General features: G+C 44.4%; 1 protein-coding gene across 2 annotated transcripts in view; it reads right to left on the bottom strand.

The window, feature by feature from the left end:
- Positions 1–4,909: 4,909 nt before the first annotated feature.
- FGF18 (fibroblast growth factor 18) overlaps positions 4,910–17,472 on the bottom strand; it is a 115,742-nt gene continuing 103,179 nt past the window's right edge. For both annotated transcript variants that reach the window (XM_056856395.1, XM_056856396.1), the window contains one exon: positions 4,910–5,402. In XM_056856395.1, the coding sequence (XP_056712373.1) occupies positions 5,136–5,402 (267 nt within the window). In that variant the 3' untranslated portion in view covers positions 4,910–5,135. The remainder of the gene's footprint in view (positions 5,403–17,472) is intronic.

Raw genomic sequence — 17,472 nt, 5'->3', positions numbered from 1 at the left:
AGTTCCCCTGGAGAAAATGGCCGCTTTGGCAATTGGACTCTATGGCATTGAAGCCCTTCCCCTCCCCAAACCCCGCCTTCCTCGGGCTCCACCCCAAAAACCTCCCGCCGGTGGGGAAGAGGGACCTGGCAACCCTACCTGCAACCCAGTAGGAAATGCTGAACCATCAGTGTATAACCTCAGGAGAGAGCTTCTCAGCAGCCGTTTTAAAGCAGAACCTGAATTGTGGCATTTTCTTGTCTAAACAAGTTCCCTCAAAAAGCATACCCCTCATTTTTAGTTTATGTGTATTATATTTTTAGTAAGACACCCATGAATACATCCAAGAAAGATCATGGGTGATTATGTCTGTAACATTTCTAGATCCTTCTTTCTTTGGGGGGGGCTTTTCATTATGAGCAAAAATTGTTGGAGGGCTACACAAACAATAGGCAGGGCACAATCAGGGTCGCTTATGGGTGATCAGACAGCCAGAGTGGTATGTTGGTTGGGACTAGGGTCCGGGAGACCTGGGTTCAAATCTCCATTCCGCCATGAAGCTTACTGGATACCTTTGGATCAGTCCCTCTCTCAGTCTAGCCTGCCTCACAGGGCTGTTGTGAGGATCAGATGGGGGAGGAAGAACCACACATGCTGCTTTGTGCTTCTTGAAGGAGGAGCAGGATAAAAATGTTCTCGACAGAGACATCTCCCTTTAAAACCTTTATACCACAGTGTTGTTCGTAGAATTAGGCTGATTAAAGAGCGACCGTTAGGCAGACTCACCTCGCGCAATGCCTGGCCCAGGGCTGTTGTGGGTTTTTTGGTTTGCAATGTGATTGTGTATATGGATGGAAGATTTCGTAATACGTGAATGCAGCTTCTTATATACCGAAGAGTATCTAAATCAGGAATTGAAGCCTAATCTGGGAAGCCTCGAGTTAGCTCTGGGAGACCTTACCTTTGCGATGCTGTCATGGCAATCGTGATTCAATGGAAAAGTAATATCCAGGACATGTTCCTTTTCTCTTTGCTTGTCTATGCCAAACATAGCAGCAGCTCAAATATTTACGTATGCCTACGAACGTGGCAGGCACATAGCTAATGCGATTCAATTATTTCCCGCCTTTATTACAAGACCCCCAGATTTATGCTCTTGAGCTCTTGATCTTGATAATTGGAACTCTAAAGCTTTAGACCATGGCTGCAGGAGTACATTTAAGCTCTATAGGGCTGCCTTCCATTGGGAAAGAGAGTATAAAAACTGTGCCAGATTTGGGGGTGGGGGCGAGAGTGAAAAAAGGATCCACTTCTGTGTCATGACCGTATTTGGAGTATCTATGTGCAGCAGTGATGGAAGGGGCAGCCCTAAAACGCTACAGAACATTTCCATAAATCCTCAGTCCAAATCTTACTTTTTGCCTTGACAAAGCATAGGCAAACAGCCGTCTCTCGGCCTCAGCTTCCCATCTATGATATAGAGATGTTGTCATGAATAAGAGATGTGTGTTTAGCATCTGAAGCATGAGAGAAATGCTTATTCCGACAATCAAAGATGGGTGGTACTCATCGTCATTATCCTGAATTCTGTCTACAGGCAGAGATGCTCCATTAAGTTTTAGCCACAATTCTGAAGACACTTACTGGGGGTGTAGCTAGGGTTGCCAACCTCCAGGTAATGTATAGGAAAATCAGAACACAATTCAAACAAAAAGGTAAGTAAAATATAACCTAAATTCTATGACACAATCCAATACAACACTTGTAGGTCTCAACAGTATATTATGGACAATTCCACCAATAATACACAAGTAGAAAGAGTCTCTGTTATATCCACTACTACTTGTGTATTATTGGTGGAATTGTCCATAATATATTGTTGAGGTCTATGAGTGTTGTATTGGATTGTATCATAGAATTTAGGTTATATTTTACTTACTTTTTTGTTTGAATTGTGTTCTGATTTTCCTATACTGACCCTATTGGTAGAGGTGTGACTTGACTTATATTAACCTCCAGGTAATAGCTGGAGATCTCCTGCTATTACAACTGATCTCCAGCTGATAGAGATTAGTTCCCCTGGAGAAAAATGGCTGCTTTAGCAATTGGACTCTATGGCATTAAAGTCCCTCTCCAAACCCTGCTCAGGCTCCGCCCCAAAAACCTCCTGCTGGTGGCGAAGAGGGACCTGGCAACCCTAGGTGTAGCTGTAGCAAATTTTGAACTTGACCTAAATGTGCAAACCAGAGATAATAAACATATTCTTTATGCAACACTATACACATGTACATATGCCCCTAGGGTTTACAGACCTCTGTCTCTCAACCCCTGAGAGCTTTTGGGGGTGGAGTAAGGGGAGTGGAAGAGTCAGTCAGTGTTGTGACATCACTTCCAGGTTTCACAACCTGGAAGAACACTGTGGCATAAAGGCTTTCACCTGGAAGTGACGCTATAATGCTGCTTGACCCCCACCCTACATTCCCACAATGTAATCCATAAGCACTGGAAACAGATGTTTCCGCTATGGACAATCCATGTGAAAAAACCTCTTCCCAATACAGACTGCTATTGAAGCTTCAGGGTGAATAAAGCTGAATCATTATTTGGGTAGTACTGAGATGGTACCTTTAGTACATTGGAAAAGGGGGATAAAAATATTTAAAACGAGCACATAAAGAAGGCTGTCGGAGAACATGCTCCCCAGGTTAAACCTCCCTTTGTCAAGAGCGCTGCTCAAACCCATATGTATCGTTTACTCCGAGCAATCACAAATCTCTTTCTGTTTTCTTATTTAAGGAAAATAAAGTTTATTTTAAAAAGCTTTCGACTAAGAGTGCATTTTTAAACAAAGTACACAAACTTTTAACGGCAAGCACAGTGGCCCCCAAGTCACTTAGTCTGGATTTCCCTTTGCTCGCGTCCTCAATACAGGACTGCTTCCAGTGCACTCCCCTTTATAGCTTACATACAGACATCGATCAGAAATTTATACAGATCACACTTCTGCTAAGCTTCCACTTCAGTCCTAAACTCATTTACTCTTGGAGGTAAGTGATTTTTACTGGTGCTTACATCCATGTAAATATGTTTCCAATGGAGAGGAGAGGAAGGAAATAAGGAAGGAAGAGAGAGAAAGGAAGGAAGGAAGGAAGGAAGGAAGGAAGGAAGGAAGGAAGGAAGGAAGGAAGGAAGGAAGGAAGGAAGGAAGGAAGAAAGAAAGAAAGAAAGAAAGAAAGAAAGAAAGAAAGAAAGAAAGAAAGAAAGAAAGAAAGAAAGAAAGAAAGAAAGAAAGAAAGAAAGATGCCATTTTCAGATGAAGGTAATCACTGGCATGCTACCCGTAAACAAATTTTCTCAAGAGAAATGTTTACAAGAAAACTCCAGCAATTACTTCCGTTCTTCATGGCAGTTCAACATTGGTCTAGTCCAGCTCAGATGGAGGAATCAAGCAGCCTCCGACTGGCAAACAGCATGCCCAGATCAGCTCTTGTCATTTGATGGGCCAATTCACATGTTATGAAATCTTTGTGGGGGCCCGCAGATATGTCTTACATCTTTTGTTAGTTCTGTGCTTGGAATGCAATTCCCAGGTGTGGGCAAGCAGAATTCAGACTGGGACCATGGAATGAGGGAAGAGGGGGCTCAGGGCTGTTTTCACGACCCAAACACCCCTAGGATTCTGATACTTCCCCCACTGGGGAAAACTAACATTTAGCCATTGGTACTTGGTATATTGCCCAAATGGGGAGATAGTGTCAATCCCCCAGGCTGTTTCAGCTTGGTAAAATAGTACTGGGGGGACAGGGAAGGGACACACTGTTTTTGCAATCTGAACTGGGCCTGTGTATACCTGGGAATAATGTTCCGAGCACGGGATTCCAGTTTCATGTCTAATCAAAAGTCCTTGTGGCAGCCGATAGAACTTAGTAACATGCGAATCAGCCCTACGGACTTAGTGCTAATGCACTGTTGGAGGTCTTTTTTTGAATTACCCCTCCCTCCCCCCAAAAATTTATACCATGCTGCACCTAAATGATCTTGGCAGAACCAGAAAATGATTTGTGTAATACCCCCCAATTTTAAAAAAATCCCCTTTGCATGCCATATTTTTAAACTCCACCTGTACTCAGACAAGGCAGAATACAAATGTTACGGAATGAGATTCTTTCTGCCAGCCAGGAAAAGAAATAATTGGTCTCTAGGCTTTTCTGATCGTCAGTTCTGGATTCTAATTACAGGAACTGAAATTCTTACTGAGTTCACACTCAGGCAGCAATTTTTAGGGTACAGGTATTGGTTCAGTTCAGTACAAAGCTAGACAAAGGGAGAACATGTGAACAGCAGTAATACATGTAATGTGTGTTTTAAATAATTTGTTTTTAATTGTTGAGGCAGTAATACTTGATTCATGGAACTGCAATATACAGAGAGGTGAAATAAATAGCTAATATATATAATATATAATATATATATTTATATATAATAGAGCTGGTTTTAAAATATTCCCTTATCATTGGTGTATTAGGTTATTTTTTTTTTACTTAAGTCACTCGAAGGTAGCAGCATTCTCCAGAAGTGAGCACAATGCAGGATCACAGAGCCGTGACACCTTATGTCGTCGGAAAGGTTACAAAGGACTGAGGTATTGAGCTCTCCATGGAAGCCCAATGACTGGTTCGTGCACCATCGCGTCTCGGTCGAGCTCACAGCAGACAATCAAAACTGCGACACCAGAGAATTATCCAAGGGGGGGTCAGAGGGACTTTGGGAAAAGAACTTTGGTTTTTCTTTGGTTTGTGGTAGGTTTTTAGTCATAAGATTTTTTTTCCCCTCCTCCCCTCTGGGCATTGGCTTGAAAAAGTCGTCCGTTCCAAAAGAGAAATAAGCACCTGTAGGTCAATCCACAGCAAAAAAAAAAAAAAAAAAAAAAAGAGTCAATTTAAATAGAGCCATTTGTTTTCTTCTTCAAGTCACAATAAATCTTTTACAACTTCCCCAGCGTTATTTTTTTTCAATCTAGTCTTTAAAAAAAAAATTAAACACAATGTACAAAAATAGAGCTTCTCCCTTATTTTTTTTTTTAGTGTAAAAATATTTCTCTGGTACAGTCTTATCTTTTGTAATTTAATCGCACGACACTGTCTTTTGTCTGTCTTTTAACTAAGGTTGGTGGGCCGTATCCTCTTAGTCCTCTTGGTCACTGTGGTATACTTGAAAGGTTTCTGTAAATCCACTTGGCCCTTTGGGTATCTTTTCATAAAATGGACGTCTTGCTGGTTTTCCCGTGTCTTGGGCCCTTTCCGAGGCCTCCCTTTTTTGGTGAAGCCAACGTACCAGCCGGGGTACTTTGCTGACATCAGCGCAGTGTAATTGTTCTCTAGGACTTTCTCAATGAAGACACACTCCTTGCTGGCTCCATCCGGCTGCAAATGAAATAGATCAATCAATCAGTCATCATCAGCTGCCAAAACTGTTGATTGAGGCATGTTTGATAGTTTTCTATTACTTCTATCATCCCCTTTCCCACTCTCTCCACCAAGGTGCCTGAGATGATTTTCATACCAATGAATACAATATAAACAGTTTAAAACACCAGCATGGAATAACCATGCTTATATCTTATAGACAGGGCCTGGCTGCTATGGGGATACAAAAATCTGCCAGCTACAGCTTCAATCAGTGTCTCGCAAATCCAGGGGATCCTCAGCTTTTCGGTAACATCTTATTTTTTTTTAAAATAACATTTTATTATATTTTATCACAGCATAACACAACATACACTACATACATCCCATTCATATACAGATTGGGCTTCTTCCGGGGTTGGTGATTAACAATTCTTAGAATCACAATATATAGCCGTCTTAATATTTCTAAATTTTACATTTAACATTATGATATCTATCTGTCATTTCTGCTATAAACTATGGTTTCTTCAGTATTATTTAATTTCTTAGCGCAGTTTCCGCTTTTACTGTCTTTCTTACCAAAATCACTACGTCTACTGTGTACGTACTAGTATCTTGTTTTATAGCTTCAAATTTGCATATTCAAAATAGCATTTCCAATTCTTTTGGAGTTCATTCATCATTCTTCCTCTCAGCATACTGGTTAGTTTTGCCATCACTGCGTATTCTGACATATTTTGTTGCCATTTCTCTAATTCTGGAATATCCTCTTGCTTCCACATCATTGCAAAGACCACTCTTGCCGCCATCGTCATATAACTAAATAAGTCTCTTAGATTTTTGTCTAGATCTTATTTTTGACACAAAATCTAATTTCAGGGTAACACCCTTCCCCCCAAAATAAACTTGGCATCTGTGCTTGAGCTAGCGTTGCAACCCAGGAGCTAGGGTTGCAACTCTTGGAAACTGGCAGGAGCTTCCAAGAGGCAGGGTTGGGGGCAGCAATCCGCACACCCAGTGCGATGACAGCACTTCTGGGTTTCAGCATTGCACCAGGAGTTGCTTTAGCTCTCTCCCCAAAACTCTATGATTTCCATAAAATTTTGGGGGGAAGTGCTAGAGCATCCCCCCCATGCAATGCCGGGACCCGGAAGTGACATCATCACGTTGGGTGTGCAGATAGCCCCCCCTTCCGCAGGCCTTCTTCCGCCTGCTGACCAGCTGAGGGGTGGTGGGTAGCCACAGGAATTGATGGGCAATTGCCCGCCAATACCTGGCAACTGGGAACCCTAGCATGAGCAGACATTGAGTCACAAACAAACCTGGCCAATTTCAGGAAGGATGGTGATGAACACAATGGTGTTACCCAGGAGCAGACAAGAAGGGGATGGTGAAGCCAGCAATGGCCTCCCGCCCTGCTTTATTGGGTGGGGGGAGGAGGGAGTTAATGACTGAGTGGCCAAGAGTCAGGGATGCCAAACCAGGTGAGAGAAGTTAAGCTGGAGCCTGTGCAGCAAGTTGAGAGAGAAAAAATCTAAGCCAGAGATCTGGTGGAGAAGACAAAGCTAGTGGTGAGGAGGCAGTAAATGGAATTTCCCCTCTCCCTCCTTGCAGGTCCCCTAACTTCCATATCAAAGTAACCTCAGTAAAACAGCTATTACTGACACCAAAGTCACACTAATACCAGTCAATTTCTTAACTCTTACAGAACAGCAGCAGCCATGGGACACAATTCAAAACAAAACCGCCGAGGAACAAGGGAAATTTAAAGTAGCCAAAACTAAACAGGGATGCTGCTTAGGCCACCAGACCATAATTTCCTGGTCCCCCAACCAACACTACCCAGACCGAACTGAACATCACAGGCAGAGTTTAAGTGGTGGGCTGGACAGTATATCAGGAGACTTGCAGAAACTCAACAAAGGAGCAGCCTACCCAACTACTTCGGGAAGGCTAGTCCAAAAAATAAAAACTCTAAGACTATTTCTGCATGGGAGGTTTTGCAGTGGATTTGCCGCTCTCTAGATGCCCGTTTTTTCCATCCAAGTTCTCAAAACTCGGGAAAAAAATTCCCATGCAGAGTTTTGAAAATTCAGATAGGAAAAATGTGCATCTAGAAAGCAGTAAATCCACGGCAAAACCTCCCGTGCAGAAATGGCATAAATCTTGGAGTGACTGTCCTGACTACAGGTGGGAGTAACCAAATGGCCAGCATGGTGTAGTGGTTAAAGTGTCAGACCAGAATCTGGAAAACCCAGGTTCAAATCCCCACTCGTGCTACGGAAGCATGCTGGGTGGCCCTGGGCCAGCTGCACACTCTCAGCCTAACCTCCCTCACAGGGTTGTGGTGAGGAAAAAACAGAGCAGAGGAGAACAATGTCAGCCGCTTTGGGTTCCCATTGGAGAGAAAGGCGGGATACAACTAAAGTGAACAAACAAACAAACAACGGGTTTTGTCCAAGGGAGCACACCAGGGTTGCCAGGTCCCTCTTTGCCACCAGTGGGAGATTTTGGGACGGAGCCTGAGGAGGGCGGGGTTTGGGGAGGGACTTCAAGGCCATAGAGCCCCATTGCCAAAGTGGCCATTTCCTCCAGGAGAAGTGATCACTATCGGATGGAGATCAGTTGTAATAGCAGGAGGTCTCCAGCTAGTACCTGGAGGTTGGCAACCTTAGAGCGCACTCATTTCAGTGGAACAGCCTCAGTTTACACCAGCAGAGAATACAGACTTGCTTAAAAAAACAAAAAAACTGGTTCCAGAGAACAAGGTGATAAGCCTGGACGGCTGGGACTGACATAAAACAAGTGTGGGAACTTGTAGGAGGTGGGCTCCTGCGTTAAGGGACATCTGTGTACAAGGGTCCATATTCAGTGCGAAGCCAATGGGGTCAGGAAGTGTTTCCAATAGAGGGGGCGTCTTCAAAAAAAGGCCAGGAAGCAGTATTGGATTGTTTGTGCAGAGCATCTGGTGAATGATCTCTCCGGTACTCAACATCTTGAAGCTGATAGGAGGCAAATCTGCCAATAACATTTGCTACGTTATATTTATGTTCCCCCACCCCTACAAATCTGCCCAGGCTCCCCCCTTCTCCTCAGCTTTTTACAGTCCAATTTGGTCTGCTCATTGCTTTTGTTCCCCCCCCACCCCACAAGTTCTCCAATGGGAAAGGATCAAAGGTCAGTCTGTCCCAGCACAAATGTGCTCTCCTGGCAAGCAAGGCCTGGAGACCGCTAATAGTTTTCTGAACAGAGGAAGGACTCAGGTTTCAGTGCCCCCAGAGCAGGTCTATCCATGTAAATCTAGAAGGGAGTCCCAGGGGATTATGATGGTTCTTACTCCCAAGGAACCAGTGCAGAACTGCAGCTTGAGGCAGCTTTTTGACAGGTGCAGCAGCGAATCCACTTAGAAATAACCCGTTTTTTCAAGGGGAGAAGGATCTTGCAACGAATACAGTTTTGTAAATGAATCCTAAATTTTTTTCGCAAAACCCGCCAACAATCTCGTTTTCTGTCTTTTGCTCGTGTTTCTACTTAATTTTCACAGTGTGACCTTTGCAGCATTCAGAGTGCTACAAAAACCTACTCCATAACCTTTCTAACAGCCTTGTAACTATGGTTGCCAGGTGCCAGCTACAGGTTGGGAAATTGGGGGGGGGGTGAAGCCCGAGGAGGGAAGGGTTTGGGGAGGGAAGGGACTTCAATGGGACAGAATGCCATACAGTCGTCCTTCCAAAGTGGCCATTTTCTCCAGGTGAACTGATTTCTGTTGCCTGAAGATCAGTTGTGATCCCAGAAGATCTCCAGCCATCACCTGGAGGCTGGCAACCCCAGGTCTCAGTGTCTGACCCTGAAGTTCATGCTTGGGGAAGGGATCATTCTCAGGGCATCTGGGGGAAATCATACTTTCTCCAGTCCCTGGAGAAGAGTTGCAATCTTGAAAAAGACATTTGAGGGTGCTTTTTAAAAATAAGGAACATTGCATGTGAAATATGTATTGCCTGCTGGCTGTAGACAGTGACACTATTCTGCTCTCCCTGCCTTGTCTTCTATTTTTGTAATACCACATTCTGCATTGTTTAATTTTTGCCCCCTGCTTTATTGCTTTGTTTCCTCCTTTTGTAATCTCCGTACTATTACAGTCCTTATTACATTTCTCACCCTATTGACTGCATTGACTTACACTGTGTAATCCACCTTGAGTCTCAGTAAGAAAGGTGGGCTATAAATAAAGTAAAACAAACAAATGCACACAGATAAGAACATAAGAAAAGCCATGCTGGATCAGACTGAGGCCCATCTTGTCCAGCAGTCTGTTCACACATTGGCCAACCAGGTGCTTCTAGGAAGCCCCCAAACAAGACAACTGCAGCAGCACCATCCTGCCTGTGTTTCACAGCACCTAATATAACAGGCATGACCCTCTGAGACTGGAGAGAATAGGTATGAATCATGACTAGTATCAATCTTTACTAATAGCCATGAATAGCCCTCTCCTCCATGAGCATGTCCACTCCCCTCTTAAAACCTTCCAAATTGGCAGCCATCACCACATCCTGGGGCAGGGAGTTCCACAATTTAACTATGCATTGTGTGAAGAATTACTTCCCTTTATCTATTTTGAGTCTCTCAACCTCCAGTTTCAGCAGATGACCCCACATTCTAGTATTATGGAGAAGACAGATCTCTAGTACAGGCATCCCTGGAAATCCTGTGCACGGTGGCCTAATAAAACCTGGTTCTGGCCCCAGAATGGGATAAGACTAGGCCACGAATTTGCATTTGCTTCCTTCGTGATAAGATAATCCTATAATGCAAGTTGTGATGCCAAGTGTGAACTGATATTGTAAAAAAGGAGAATCTTTTAAGAGGTCATCTTTACACATTCTGGGCTGGACCCAGAGAACCACGGTGAGAAGGAAAACACGAGCTAGTGCTGGCCTTCAAAGACAAGGAGGAGGAGGAGGAGGAGTTGGTTTTTATATTCCGAGTTGCTTTACTACTTAAGGAAGAATCAAACTGGTTTACAATCACCTTCCCTTACAATCACAACAGATACCCTGTGAGGTAGGTGAGGCTGAGAGAGTGTGACTAGTCTAAGGTCACCTAGCAGGTTTCATGCGTAGGAGTGGGGAAACCAACCCGGTTCACCAGAGTAGCCTCTGCCGTTCATGTGGAGGAGTGGGGAATCAAAACCAGTTCTCCAGATCAGACTCTACCACTCCAAACCACCGCTCTTAACCACTACACCACGCTGGCTCTCTTGCACAAGGCTTTACACCATGTTGAAACAGGTGGCCTCTACTACAGCCCTCATTCTTCTTCCTGCACAGGAGGGAGAACATCTTTTCTCACAGCCCGTCCATGAGGGCAAGTAGCCTTCCACATGCCGAAGGGCACCTCTTTGTTTCTTCACCTTATCATTCTCTGTAGGCTGCACTGTACACCAAATAATATTTGGAGCATTCTGTGTCCAATGTTTTAGTAGAAAGGAAGTGGGGGGGAGAGAGACCTCAGTAATAACAGCTCGTAAATCTATCAGAATTCTTGGCAGATTGTGGGGGGTGTCGAGGAAGGTCATTGAGTTGAAGCCACAATCTTTTACATAATAATGCCATTGCACGGAACTGTCCTAAGAATCTTTCGTCCTCAGCTGTCTGACTCCAGGCCAAGAAATTCTGAAAATACGACTGTAGAGATTCCCCCATGGCCCCATGCATTTTCAGCTGCTTCACAGCGCTGCTCGCCAGGCCATTGCGAGCAGTGGAAAAGATGCCAAGTGTTAGTCATTACATGCATTCTTCCCCCAACATGCTGGCCTCCAGACCTGAAGATTCCTCTGAGAAACATAGTCAGGAGTCTTGGCAGAAAACGTAGCAAAGACGTCAGAGGGGCATTGCAGCAGCTGAACAGGCTTCCTGTGGAATCCTGGGATATTGTATCACAATAGGTGTTGGGAAGTCATATTTATAACAAGGCTTTGTTGTGCGATCTGTGCTGGCAGCGACAGGCCAAGAAAGGGATCTTGGGGTGGCAGTAGATAGCTCGATGAAGATGTCAACCCAGTGTGCGGCCACTGTGAAAAAGGCAAATTTCATGCTGGCCATAATTATTCGAGGAATGCTACTATCACACTGCCCTTGTACAAATCTATGGTGAGACCACACTTGGAATACTGTGTACAGTTCTGGTCACCACACCTAAAAAAGGATATTGCAGAGCTTGAGAAGGAACAGAAAAGAGCAACCAAAGTGATCAGGGGACTAGAGCAACTGCCCTATGAGGAGCGGCTAAAATGCTTAGGGCTGTTTAGCTTGGAAAGAAGGCGGTTAAAGGGAGACATGATAGAGGATGGAAAGAGTGGACAGGGAGAAGCTTTTCTCCCTCTGTCATAATACTAGAACACGGGGGCATCTGCTGAAGCTGGAGGGTGAGAGATTCAAGACACATAAAAGGAAGTATTTCTTCACACAACGCATAGTTAAATTGTGGAACTCCCTGCCCTAGGATGTTGTGATGGCTGCCAACTTGGAAGGCTTAAAGAGCCTTAGTGTACAGCAGCAGTATACCATTAAATGCTAAATGGGGGGAGGACACAGGGAGCACATTTGTCCTCTGTGCCTTTGCTTGGGGGACCTTCAAGGGCACCTGCAGTTTGGCCACTTCAGAAAATGGAATGCTGCTCTAAGTGTATCATTGATCTGATGCAGAAGGTCAGGTTTTTATGTTCTGACATACAGAATCGTTGCTGTCTGTACAGAAAGCTCCCAATTAAAACCGCTAGAAGCTCTGTCCACTGAACATGAGAAATGTGAGACATGAGAGCAGGGAGAGAATTTGGTTCACGGCTTGGCTGAACAAGCTCAGCTCCTCCCCACAGCAAGCCTATCTGTATCTATGGGCAAATCTGAGTGCTTTGAAAGCAGCATGAACTGAAGATAATATAAAACAGCTTAGCGGAGACCTTAAATATTTACATTTTTGTTCTACTACATGTCAGGTTGACATTTTCTAACATTTTAAAATTATCTACCTGGCAAGTTTAACCAAACTGGAATTCAACCACAACAGAAAGGCCAGCGTTTACGCACATTAATAGCTTCCATTTATGAAATACCAACATCCAGTTCAATGAACAGACAAAATGCAAGAACAGATTCCTCCATCAGTCTGCTTCACAGACCTCTGAATAACAACAGCAATGCACACGTCAAATCCAGTATTCGACTCCTTTCAAAGTACAATTACCAGAATGTTTCTTTCAGGGATGGTGCAGAAATCTGACAGGTTCAGTGTGTGACCCAAATATTGTCGTTCAGCTGGTTTAGAGAAGTATCTTTAACCAGCATGGTATAGTGGTTAAGAGAGGTGGTTTGGAGCGGTGGTTTGGAGCGGTGGACTCTGATCTGGAGAACAAGGTTTGATTCCCCACTCCTCCACATGAGCGTTGGAGGCTAATCTGGTGAACTGGATTTGTTTTTCCCCTCCTACACATGAAGCCAGCTGGGTGACCTTGGGCTAATCACACTCTCTTAGAGCTCTCTCAGCCCCACCTACCTCACAGGTTGTCTGTTGTGGGGATGGGAAGGGAAGGTGATTGTAAGCTAGTTTGAGTCTTCCTTAATTGGTAGAGAAAGTTGGCATATAAAAACCAGCTCTTCTTCTTCTCCCACCCAATTCTCTCTGACTTTCCTTTGTTGGGAAAACTAACTATTGACAGCCTCATAATCAAATTCTTGCACAAAAGAGGGAAAATGGTACTTGGATGCTGAAACTTTTGAACAACAGTTGTTATGGAATGAAAATGATGGAATAGCTCGAACATATCCACATCCCAATGCACATTTCAAGAAATATCCAGTTCTTGTTAAAGGGAAAGTGTCCTGAGCTGTAACTGACTCATGGCAACCCCATGAAGTTCCACCTCATGGGGTTTTCAAGGCAAGCAATGAGCAGAGGTGGTTTGTCAGTGTCTTCCTCTGCATAGCTCCCCCAGTTGTCCTTGGTGGTCTCCCATCCAAGTACTGATTGTGGCCGACCCTGCTTAGTTTCTGAGCTCTGACAAGATCAGGCTAGTCTAGGTTATTAGGGCTAGTCTAGGTTATTAGGGCCTTTGCAACCTGCTTCAGGTGATCCTTCATGGGGCTTTCAAGGCAAGTGAGAAGCAGAGGTGGTTTGCATTGCCTGCCTCTGCAGAGTTTTCCTTGGTGGTCTCCCATCCAAGTACCGACCCTGCTTAGCTTCCAAGCTCTAATGAGATCAGGCTAGTCTGGGCTATGGGTTCTTAAGTATGGATATCTGATACGTTCTGTGATGTTTCCATAGCCACCTGAGACCACAAGGCAGAAAAGAGGGTAGCTACACAGAAATAAAAAGGAGACGTTTTCTTCATTTGTAGTTTCCTTCAGAGGGTTAGATGAGCTCCCCTTTGCTTCAGCAACACCTAAGCTAAGTGTGCATAAGTGTTGACTTTTGTAAGGGCTGCACCAAAGCAGATCATTGTAAGTTAAACCCATAGTCATTCATTACACACACAAAACAAGGACTCTTCAGTAAACTCACTATTGAACTAGCCAAAATATTGTGACATTTTGATCATTCATTATTTCCTGCATCTACTTTCTGTCTCTCCCTCCCTCCCACCTCCCTTCCTAGGGCTGCACTGACGCGATTAACACCTATCTGCCAACCACACTGCTTTCCAGTGATTAAAGCTTCTTATTTTTAGCTCTTCTTTGGAAAATACACACACACACACACACACACACACACAAACCCCAAAAAGACTTATGTGGAAATGTTATTGTTGTTTTAATATTCACTGTCTTTACCGTTCAGTGGTGTGGTGTGGCTTTCATACTGAAAGCTCCTTCCTTCCTTTTGCATGCTCCCAGATCCTTCATTCTCTTTATAGCATAAACTGAAGATAATATAAAACAGCAAAACCAGGAAAGCAGCAAAACCAGGGAGAGAAACAACTAGAGAGCAAGACGGAAGATGACATCTTTCAGACTTTTGCTTTGCTTCAATAGACTAGCGCCGTTACCTCTCCAGAATTATCTTTTCCTATACCTTTTATATATGTTATGTTTTATGTATGGCCTGGATGGCCCAGGCTAGCCTGATCTTGTCAGATCTCAGAAGCTAAGCAGGGTCGGCCCTGGTTAGTACTTGAATGGGAGACCGCCAAGGAATACCAGGGTCGCTATGCAGAGGAAGGCAATGGCAAACTATCTCTGTTAGTTTTTTGCCTTGAAAACTCTATGAGGTCACCATTAGTTGGCTGGGACTTGATGGCACTTTACACACACATGTGTTGCATACCCACTTTTGATCATGTGAGCCAGGAGCTCCTTCCTAATTCTGTATGGCTGTTCCTCAGCATCTGCCTACAGACTTTGAACAAAACAATTGCTTGACAAAGAACAGTAGAGAAGTAGGATGATTTCTATTTCTTCAGCATCATGGGTTGGATTCCATTTCAAAAAATCAATCAACGGAGGGACGTCTGTTCATGCAAGGGTGACTTCCCTATCTCCCACCCATGGCAGCCCAACATTCCCTCCAAAATAATAGACACTGGGGATCGTGGCTATTGGTTTCCAAGGGAGGACAGTCCTTTGTCATTGCTTCCATCTGTTTCAAAACACACATCCTGCAGATCGGGGAGGGGCTGTGGCTCAGAGGTAGAGCATCTGCTTGGCATGCAGAAGGTCCCAGGTTCAATCCCTGGCATCTCCAGTTAAAGGACCAGTGATGTGAAAGACCACAATTAAGTCCCTGGAGAGCCAGAGTAGACAATACTGACCTTGATGAACCAAGGGTCTGATTCAGTATAAGGTAGCTTTAAAAAAAAGAGCTTCCATTTTAAAGCTGCAATAAAACTCTTCCCAATCCTCACTACTCTTTGAGGAACAGTTCTGGCAAGAGCCAGTGTTAAAACGTTGCCAATGTAGTCTTTGGCAGAAAGCAACAATTGGTTTGTGGCCCTCCAAAATGACAGAGAATCTCACCATCTGGCATTACTGTAGTAAGTCCCTGGTAACTTTAAATATTTTCGCTTGGAAAGCAGTTATCTCACCAGAAAATCTTCATGTTTCTTAGTGTAAAACCTTGCTTCATTTGTTTTCATGGCATAATGAGTTCAAGTTCAGACCACGTGGAGTAACTTATGTGCTTCAGGCCTTCAAGTGACTGGGGGTAAGGGGAATGGCTCATGAAAGATATAGGAAAGGACTAAAACATTTAAAATTCCAAAGTTATCTGAAGAAATAATGGAAAAGTTAAGGTGGATTCCTGGATGTTTTGAATTTCAAGTCCTTGTGGCTTCTAAAGAAAGCCTAAACAGATATGGTAAAAGAACTAATGTGGTGTGCGAACAGCAACCTGAATAATATCAAATTAACTCGTCTTTATGTGCATCAAAATTTATTTGTTAAATTCGACGAGTTAAAAAAATTAGTAAGACAAAGAAGAAGTCCTACATGCAGAATGTGAATTGTTCAGGGATGGTGTATGAATCTCATTGTCGTGGCCAGCATGGTATGGAGGACTAGGGAGTGGGAGATCTCAATTCAAATCCCCCCTCTGCTAGAATGCTCATTGAGTAATTTTGAACTAGTTACTGCTCCCTCAACTAAACCTACCCCAGTTTACTAGGGATAGACTAGAGTTACAAAGGGGCGGCACTAGAGTAGTTGTTGTCTAGCTGAACGTCAGCGAGGGTCAACGAAGGGCAGAGGGAGAGAACAGAAGAAAGTGGGTGGTAGGACAAGGATTGTAAGGGCAGCCTGCAGGACCACGGACAGCTCTAAAGCAGAGACTTGCTCCGGCCATTGTTGGAGCCCTTGTGTGCTGGTGCAAGCTCTGAAACCTGAACCAAGCCCCCTTCCATTTAGTGAGGAGCAACTCTCTACAGAAGCCACGGACTGGTCCTTCTCTGGTATCCCATGTTTTCTATGAAGGCACGCTGGTGTCTCGGGCAATGAGGGGTAGGTGGAGTGGTTCTTTACAGAATGTCCCAGCGTCCTAGAGAGCTAGCGTGGTGTCATGGTTAAGAGCAGCAGACTCTAATCTGGAGAAGCGGGTTCAATTCCCCACTCCTCCACATGAAGCCTTCTGGGTGACCTTGGGCCAGTCACAGTTCTCTCAGAACTCTCTCAGCCCACTCAGAGGCCAGCAATGGCAAACTACCCCAAATATCTTTTGCCTTGAAAAACCTTACGGGGTCGCCATAAGTCAGCTGTGACTTGATGGCACTTTCCTCCACCACCCAGTGTCCTGCCAATGTGGTGTAGTGGTTAAAAGTGGTGGACTCTGATCTGGAGGACCGGGTTTGATTCCCCACCCGTCCACATGAGCGGCAGACTCTTAATCTGGTGAACCGGGTTGGTTTCCCCACTTCTACACATGATGCCAGCTGGGTGATCTTGGGCTACTCACGGTTCTCTTCGAGCTCCCTCAGCCTCACCTACCTCACAAGGTATCTGCTGTGGGGAGAGGAAGGGAAGGTGATGGCATGGTGGTTTGATTTGCCTTAAAAAGGTAGAGAAAATCGGCATAAAGAAACCAACTCCTCTTCTTTTTCTTTTATGGGTTGATCTATGATGGATAATGCTGTTTCCTTTTCCGCCCACTTTTATCTACACTAGGCTAGTTGAACCCTTTAATGCCACATCTTTCTGGTAGCTGTTGGGATCTGGATATGATAGCATTCCTTCCTCTGAGCCACTGAATTATTTGCTGATTGGGACCATTATGTGCAATTGTCCTCTGAAGCCTGTATCTTATGAGAGCTGCATTCACTGCCATCATCCTCAGGAACTCTGCTGGAAGAACTAACTTGTCCCTTGGTTTTGAGAAGGCTAGGGATCCACTGATAAACCATGTGATATTGCAGTCTATGAGCAATCACCTTCCCTTCCCCTCCCCCCAACAGCAAAAGCTGTGACTAGCCCAAGGTCACCCAGCTGGCTTCATGTGGAGGAGTGGGGAATCAAACCCGGTTCTCCAGATCAGACTCCACCGTTCCAAACCACAGCTCTTAACCACTACACCACGCTGGCTCTCAGAAAGCCTTTGGAATGAG

This window comes from Euleptes europaea, chromosome 10 (assembly GCF_029931775.1).
Source record: "Euleptes europaea isolate rEulEur1 chromosome 10, rEulEur1.hap1, whole genome shotgun sequence".
Classification (NCBI taxonomy): domain Eukaryota; kingdom Metazoa; phylum Chordata; class Lepidosauria; order Squamata; family Sphaerodactylidae; genus Euleptes; species Euleptes europaea.
This window is presented reverse-complemented; position numbering and strand designations above follow the sequence as displayed.